The sequence below is a fragment of the Nelumbo nucifera genome, chromosome 1 (assembly GCF_055504915.1).
Source record: "Nelumbo nucifera cultivar China Antique chromosome 1, China Antique-T2T, whole genome shotgun sequence".
NCBI lineage: Eukaryota > Viridiplantae > Streptophyta > Magnoliopsida > Proteales > Nelumbonaceae > Nelumbo > Nelumbo nucifera.
Genome location: NC_142649.1, coordinates 208881352 through 208890410, shown reverse-complemented (window position 1 = coordinate 208890410; position 9059 = coordinate 208881352). Strand labels below are relative to the sequence as shown.

At 37.4% G+C, this 9059-nt stretch overlaps 1 protein-coding gene and 1 pseudogene across 1 annotated transcript; one reads left to right on the top strand and one right to left on the bottom strand.

Annotated features, from left to right (window-relative positions):
- Positions 1-720: 720 nt before the first annotated feature.
- Positions 721-2487, bottom strand: LOC104585648 (heat shock cognate protein 80 pseudogene; annotated as a pseudogene).
- A 3266-nt stretch (positions 2488-5753) lies between these two features.
- On the top strand, positions 5754-6752 carry LOC104585615 (putative gamma-glutamylcyclotransferase At3g02910). The gene has a single exon (XM_010242549.2). The coding sequence runs from the start codon at positions 5968-5970 to the stop codon at positions 6550-6552; it is 585 nt and encodes a 194-aa protein (XP_010240851.1). The 5' UTR covers positions 5754-5967; the 3' UTR covers positions 6553-6752.
- Positions 6753-9059: the final 2307 nt, after the last annotated feature.

The following is a 9059-nucleotide window of genomic DNA, read 5'->3' as shown; positions in this document are numbered from 1 at the left end:
TTAAGACCCCATGAAAATGTGAAGACTTTTGGATCACCAAATACTGATGCAAAGAAAGAACATAAGACTCTGTATGAGTCTAGTTCAATAATATTCTATTGATTTTTGAAATGAACATAATATCAGATGATTGGTATTAATTACTATAGACCTTTTTGGTTTCTTCATGATAAAAAACATAGAATAAGAATTGAAGGAATGAAATTGGCTAATGTCATCCAAGATTTAATTTCTTTATATCGAGACAAAGCATCAATTAATTACCAAGCTCATAATCAGAAATGAATGGTAATTTGTATTTGACTATTTGTACTCTCACCAAACTGAGAAAAAAGGAAAGGAAAAAAAAACTCTAAATAACTCTAATGATTAACCATAGATTCATCAAGTATTGCTTTAAGCGCATGCTATATGTTTGGGGATGACAATGGATTGGGTTAAGTGGTAAATAATTGAGCTTTGGGTTTGAATTGGGCTAAGTGGTAAATACCCTCCTTTATCTGGCAAATGGGATCAGGTTTGGATTGAGCTAAATCTGTATTGAACCCGACCTGTTAACATCCTTGGCTGTGTCTAAAGCTTGGACTACTTAGTGACTGAGAGAGGTGCTTTGTCAAGTTCTTCCCTCCCACCTTAAATCATCCTCGTGAAAGAAAAGGCGAACCAAAATAAACCAAATCATAAAATACCTAGATTAGAATTTCAGAGATGTGGTAGATTTCAGTCAACTTCCTCCATCTTGCCGCCTTCAGCAACAGCATCAGCATCCTCTAGTGGGGGCATATCAGCGTCCACATCAGCATCCCCACCATCCTTATCAATGCTTATCCCAAGCTTCAACATCCTATGAATCCAATTGCCAAATGTGTTGGGGTCTTCAAGACTGAAACTCAAAGTGAGAAGAGTGGTCTCAAACAACAAGAGAACCAGATCTTTTACTGATTTATCATTCTTGTTAGCATCAGCTCTCTTCCTGAGCTCTTCCAAGATGGGCTTCTTGGGATTAATTTCCATGGTCATTTTGCTAGACATATAGCCAACCATGCTTATGTCTCTCAGTGCCTGTGCTTTCATGATCCTTTCCATGTTGGCAGTCTATCCATACTCCCCAGTAACCAAACAACAAGGAGAGTCCACCACACAGTCTAACACTACAACCTTCTCAACCTTATCTCTCAAGACATCCTTTATCACCTTGCAGAGACCCTTGAACTTCTCCCTCAAAGCTACTATTGCATGGCCTTCATTCTTAGTAATATTACAAACTCACGTACAATTATTTTTGTTTCATAATTCTTGCTATATGTAATTAGATAGACAAAAGCTATTAACTTACAAAAATTATACCTATTTACTTTGTTTTTTTTTTTTTTCTTTTTGTTGCTTTTCTTTACAGGTTGTAGAGGAAGAGAGGATTGGATGAAGACTATAAAGAGCATTTTGTTTCTTTAAATGTTAAAAGGTATTTCTTTTGGACTCTATATTTGATTGAAGAAGGAATATAATGAGGGCTAAATGTTGTGTTTTTTGTTCTTAAAATAATGATGTAATTCAATTGGAATTATTCACAATTTATGGATAAGGTGTATCTTTTCGATGAAACATACAAGTTTTATGTTTTGATTGAAGATATATTTTCATACAGGTGTATTAATTGAAATTTTTATGGAATAATATTCACAATATATTGTACTTTTTTAAAAAAAAAGTTGGAACCTTTTTAGAGGCAATCAAAAGTGTCTCTAAATGTCAAGGCATATAGTTTTAGAGGCAGCTAAAAGTGACTCTAAAAAATTGAAACCTTTTTAATTGAGATTTTTCCTTTTCTTAGATTTTTTTAGAGGCATATAAAATCGTCTCAAAATCATTTAAAGGCATTGGCACTTATAACTGCCTCTATATAGGACTAATATCTTGAAGTCAAGCAATTATCTCAAGTCTAAGAATTGAAACCATTTAATTTAGGGTTACTATCTAAAATTTCCCTTCACTTTCTTTAGGGTTGGCAACAAGCCAATCTAGGTCGGGTCCTGGTAGATTTTGAACCGACTCGACAAGAAGTATTAAGGACCAAAAATTGAATCAGACCCTATAGGGGTCTGTAATTTTATACCTAAAACCAAATCGATTAGATATTGAGACAATTAGGTCTGACTCGATAGATCCAATTATAATAAGGGCAAATTTCTTAAATTATCTCTACTGTTTAGCTAATTAACAAATTGTACCCTTATTGTAGTCTTAAAGTACCTCCAAGTTATCTAATAATTGTCATCATCGTTAACTATTGACAGAAAAAGTAAATTTTCAAATTTACCCTTCATTATTTTTCAAAATTTCAAAATAAAACCCAAGTGATGATCGACCCATTTTTCGGACGAAAGCAACACGGAAGTTTTTGTAGAAAAAGGGATCTTCCTCTGGTTCATTTTCTAGAATAAGAGAGTTGTTTCTCCGTTCTCCACACGAAAATGATATTACTGCCATTTTCTCAAAATATAACAGTCACGTGGTGTGGCATGTCGAATTGTGACGGGACCTTAATAGTAGGGGAGTAATTAGTCATTTGTCAAAAAACTTGAGGGTACTTTAAGATACTAGTTACATAGTAAGGGTATAGTTTGTTAATTAGCTAAATATTAGGGGTAGTTTAAGAAATTTGCCCTTATAATAAACCTACTAAAAATATTATACATTTAATATATTATATTAATTTATTTAATAATATATGACTTAGTTTGGGTCTAAGTCAATTCGAGGCTAGGTAGAATAAGCTCCAAATCAATAATAATTGGGACAATATATCAAGATTCGGAACTGACCCTTTGGTACCAATCCTGCAACCATAACCAACCCAATCAATTCGGGTCCATGGGATTGGGACTAGGTAGAATCGGCTCCAAACCAATAATAATCGAGACAACATATCAAGAATCAAAACTGACCTATTAGTACCAAACCCTAGAACCATAACTAACCCAATTGGTTCGGATCCATGGGGTCAGACCCAATCCATTGACAACCCTACTTTTCTTTTCCTCATTTCTCTTAAACTCACCCTAACTTTTCAAAACCTTCCAAAGATAGCACGTTAGAGATGTACATTAAGAGATGAATATTTTTTATAAATTTAGTATACTACCCCTCCCCTTGAGTTTGCCATGAATGGAATTTGTATGATGATAAAATTTAGGATAAATTACTAAAATCTCCCTTGAACTTTTTGACCGTTGCTAAAACCTATCTTGGACTTTCTAACATAGCTACAAGTAAACCCCCCCTGGTTAGAACCTACTAACAAGAGGCATGAAAATGTCTAAAATACTCATGCGATTACTATTGAGGCTGGTTTAGGTTAGCAATTAATATTAAAGGCAATTTAAAAAAAATAAATCAATTAAAAAAACAGAGTGGAAGGGTTTAGGTTAGCAATTAATATGAAGAAAAAATTTGGAAAAATAAACATTTTGGCCAAAAGTAACTAAATGGGTATTTTGGACACTTCCATCCATGCCTCTTTTTAAAAGATTTTAACGAAAGGAGATTTACTTGCAACTTGGGCCATGCCAGGCCCGACCCAAGCATGACACGGCCTGAATATATATTATTATTATATATAATAATATATTAATATATATCTATAATCTATATTAAGTATATAATTTTTTTTCAATTTTATTATATTATTTTAATTCGATTTTGTTTTATTATTTCATATATAAATAATTGTATACATCAAAACTCATATAAAATAAAACTTTAAGATTTTTTTTTTCAATTTCGTGTATATTTTATTAATTTATTTTAATTTTTTTATTATTTTTTAACTTAAAAAAATCATGCTGCCCCGGGGCCTCCCTTTCGAGGGATTCCAGGCCAAGCAAGCATGGCCTGCCCAAACCCGCATACCAGCATTGTCCGTTCCAGTGCAGGCTGCCCGTAAAACCACATTACACCTCCTATGAAGGTCGGCTTAAGAAGGTGAACTGGGTGGTTTACCAAAAATTGGATCGGGTTGGAATTTTCCACTTGGGTATTTCTCTAAGCTGTATGTAACGAGTTCGATTGGGCTACACATCTACATGTTACAACGTGGGCTGCACTTCCATCCACGTTGTAACACATAGATGGTTTAAGTGAAGTACAAAAAATGTTACAACATGGGCTGCACTTCCATCCACGTTGTAACACATAGATGGTTTAAGTGAAGTACAAAAAAAGTAAAGACGGGAGTATTGATTTTCGTTCTACATTTTTTTTAACTTAAAAAATAAAAGAAAAGCTTTAAGTTTATTTATGGTTTTTGAACTGCCATTAGAATCGTTTAGACAACCGGTTTCGTTTTACCTCAAACCCGGTTCCTGGCCAAAAACCTTTGAATTGGTTAATGATTCGTCGACCTATTCAACGATTTTGGCCATTTTTATTTTAATTATTTTTTTAAATTTTTTATGTTAAAACGGGCCATTCGTTTGAATCGGACAATCGAACTATCAACTCAAAAACCGGTGGCCAAAACAAACCGGACGGTCAGATCGGAAAAACCATCCATTTTACCCCAGAACCGTTATTTTACCAAAAATGTTGATTTGGTTAGCAAACCGCTGACCCGGGTGTTCGAACCATCCAACGGTTTTGGCCATTTTTTATTTTTGTTTTTAATTTTTTGTCATAATGGGCCATTCATTCGATTCAAACAGTTGGTCTATTTGACCCAGATCGGACCCTTGACCAGTTCGTTGTTCGATCATTGGACCCCTAATGTCAGAATGGGCCATTCATTCGATTCAAACAGTCGATCCGTTTGACCCGGACCGGACCCTTGATCAGTTCGTTGTTTGACCATTGGACCCCTAACTGGTTAGGGGTCCAGTCCAAGTCGAACAGTCCGACCGTTCGAATCGAACGAATGACCCATTCTGACAAAAAAAATTAAAAAACGGCCAAAACCGTTGGACAATTCAAACGGTTCAAACGCATGGGTCAGTGGTTTGTTGACCAAATCAACGTTTTTGGCAAAATAACAGTTCTGTGGTAAAATGGACGGTTTCTCCGATATGACTGTCCGGTCCGATTCGATCTGTTCTAACAATTAGTTTTCGAATCAACGGTTCAACCACCTGATTCAAACGAATGGCCCATTTTTTCATAAAAATTTTAAAAAATAATTAAAATAAAAAATAGTCAAAAATCGTTGAATGAGTCGATGGGTCATTGACCGATTTAAAGGTTTTTGGCCAAAAACCAAGTTTGAGGTAAAACAAAACTGATTGTCTGGACGTTTCTCAGGCCAAACGGTCTGATCGTCCGGTTCAATAGTGGTTCAAAAATCATGAATAAACTTATAGTTTTTCTTTTATTTTTTAGGTTAAAAAATGTAGAATAAATAACGGAAATTAGCACTTTTGCCTTTACTTTTTTTTACGTCACTAACCAACCATCTACGTATTACAAGCGGATGGAAGTACCGCCCGCCTTGTAACATGTAGATGTGTAGCGCAGGGGAACTCGTGTGTAACGAGCTACATAACCAATCACCACTGAAGAGGCCAGGCCAGTCTTCTGAACATAACGATAAACCCACTGACGTGTTTGTTACACAAACTAACATAGCGTTGTGAGCAGCAGATCACCAGTCTCCTCTGTATAGTATAACTGTATCACGCAACCAACGCAACCCCAACCCCCAATTATCCCAAACCACCTTTCAACGAAATGAAAGTATAAAACAACTTACTACCTTCCGCCCGTCTCCCTCTTTTGATCGCATCACTCAGTGACCTCAACCGGACCCACGACAACCTCAGATTCTGTCCGTTGCTCCATTTCTTCCCCCCTCCCTCTCTCTCTCTCTCTCCCTCTCCCTCTATAAAGAACGGACCTTTGATAAGAGAATCAAAGAGGGAGGGACTGAGAGACTATTAGGTTTCTAGTTGGGCTTTTCCGGACACCATCGGAGCAGCGCAGATGGGCGCCGACGAGGAGCACCGAAGCTTGATCTTCACGTATGGGACCTTGAAACGAGGCTTCTTCAATCACAACCTTGTTCAGGACATGATCCGAACAGGGGACGCCGTCTATCTCGGCGTTTACCGAACGGTGGAGAGTTACCCACTTGTCTGCGGTCCCTATAGAGTCCCTTTCCTCCTTAACCTCCCGGGATGCGGAGAGCGAGTTTGGGGAGAATTGTACGCCGTGTCCGCACAAGGGCTCGCTCGGATGGACGAGTTGGAGGGAACGAGTCGAGGGCACTACGAGAGGTTGCCGGTGGAGGTATGTTCGGCAAGCAGCGGCGTCGAGAGCGGAGATGGAACGATCGTGGTGGGTGCGGAAGCGTATTACGCGCACAGGAGTTACGGAGAAGAGTTGTGGAAAAGGAATGGGGAGAAGGGGTTCAGGAGGTATTCCGAGAAAGAGGCGAGTGGTTACGTGAGAAGAAAGGATAGGCCTCAGCATCTTACTTTTCTTCAACAGATTCAGTTGTTTTGTTCTCATTCTCTTCCCCCTATTCCTCCTCCTCCTCATCATCATGCGGTTGCTTTGGCCGATTGATCGATCGATGATCAGTCAAAGAATTTAATATTTGAATTAGCTCGATTTTTGTTGTTGTTGTTGTTGCTCAGGTTTTGCATCTGAAACCTGGTTCTGGGTTTAATCTTGCCCTTGGTTAAGAATAAGGATAGGCCTTTAGTTGTGACTTGTTCATGTATGCAAACCTTAATATTTGATATTTGTGGTTCTGGTTCTAGTTCTTTTGCTGGCTTTATATCATAAGGCTAAAGGGCAAAGGCTCTTGGGTAGCTGTAGTTCCATACTTAAATTTCTTCATTTTCACGAGGACTCAAGTGGTAGATGAGAAGTGTTTGGATGTTGGTCCAGGGGGAAGACCCATACATATATGCTTGATTAGAGATGATCTTGTGATTCCAGATGATCAACTTCCAGTTGGGGGATTTTATATGGATGGAACCTTCTATGAGTAGAATGTGAACATGGAATATGATTTGTGATCTACTTGGATTAGAATCTTTTTTTGTGTCCTCTCAATTTGCATCCAAAAGCAAATCTGCTTCACATGTCAGCCTTCCTCACCAGAGAGAGAGAGAGAGACCATTGGGGAATGACCCCATTACAAAACTGCAGAAGATAAAGAGGAATATAATTCTAATAGAATGTGAACATGGAATGTTGTTAGGTCCCTGTCTTGGTGTCTTGGCATTGATAATAGCAAGATATGGACAGTGAAAGAATAGAATGTTGTAATCAGGGAGATGATGGACAGACTATGCTCCTTGGAAAAAGCAGAGGTCTTCTCTCATTCTGCAATGGTGGATATTGAAATTTCACTAAATTAAGGCTAGTAATTGGTTAAGCTTTGTTTAATGGAATTGCCTCCATCTTTAAGAATAGATGAATTCGACTGGTTGTGTTACCTGGGATACATTTTAGACAATCATTGTTTTTTTCTTTCTTTGTTCAAGTCTCAAACCCTCATTAGAAACACACCTTTCATGGTAATCGTTTCTTGACACAAAATCCCCTTTATTTCTATTCAGCTGCAAATTACAATTGTAGAATACTACTCATAGACGGCATACTCTTATCAGTCCTTGAATTGTAAAACCAGTTCCTAAGGAGTTGGGCCCCAGTTAACCCTATATTTTCACCATAGATGTAGTGATGAAGGTTTGGACTAGTGTTGTGGACCAATTTAGGCAGTTACTGACTCAATGGGCACTTCATTTATGAATTGTGATGCATATTCCACTTTTGAACTCACTCACCAAAAGGAAAACAAAGTACCAAGAATCATGAGAGCACTATGATTTGAGGCTGAATTAGAATCCACATATATAAATACAATACTTTAGTCTGTATTAATAGGAATCCCCTCAAAGTCCAATATTAAGAGTTGTAATCAAAAGAAACATCACTCGCTTTCACTGAATTCATCTTCCAAGTGGCTAAACAAAGCTGGGGGCCTGGGGCAAGCGCCCCTGGTAGTGTCTCCACATATTTGTATTAAATAGTGTTGAGTCAAGAAAGTTATTAAATAATAATTTAAATGTGGATCCACGTCCACTAGTTTATAAATTATTTGGCTAATGCTAATGCACTTGTCAAACAAATTGGAATCTAAATAACCTATTATTTTATTGGGCGTGATTATAGAATCTGGCGCATGGAGGAGTTTTAGTTTATTTTATAGAAAATTGTGTATGACGTTTTGGAAGAAATAAATTAATACACCATGCTGCCTTCGATCAGTCACATCAGTTGACCATTAAGGGTATGTTTGGTATCGTGGTGTATTAGTTGCAACTATTTCATTGAAAATCAAGAACGTTTTGACACGCTAGATAATGTATTATAATTTAAGAAAAATTCTGGATCTAATATTAATTTGGCTTTCGAATTTTAAAATAACCATAATTCATTATCCGAATTTTTAAAACGTGACAATTTGATACCTTCCGTTAATGGACGTCAATGATAAAATTACCCCTCACGTTTTTTAAAACCGAATGAAATGACGAAAATGCCTTCAATGATAATAGCTTTCCTCTGCAAGTGGGAATCATTGTTCACCACTCTGTGCCCTAACAGACCAATTCTCCCCGTTGTACTGATAAGTGGAATATGACGTCGGAATACTGAAATCGATTGAAAATTATATCAGAGCCTTGCACAAGCTGAAATCAGCGAAGTAGTATGCAGGCATTAAACCCTCCTCTTCTCTTCTCTCCTCTCCTCTCCATCGTTTTTCTCTCCAATCGTTTCTCCTCCCATCAGAAGCGCCACCCACCTGAGCTTTTTGATTCTTCTCTGCAAATAAATCAATAGAAGCAGGACTCTCGCCAGATGTAATATATCATGATTCAGTTCTTCCTCCTTTTGAGTTTCTTTGAATTATGAATCGCTTGCACAAACTGCATCACATTCATTCCATCCACGCATAGAGAATTGATGATGCGCGATCTGACGCTCTCTACTGGCAAATAGTTCGGATGTCAAACTAAGTAGATCACCTGGTCGAGTTGTAAGAAAAGAGAGATCAG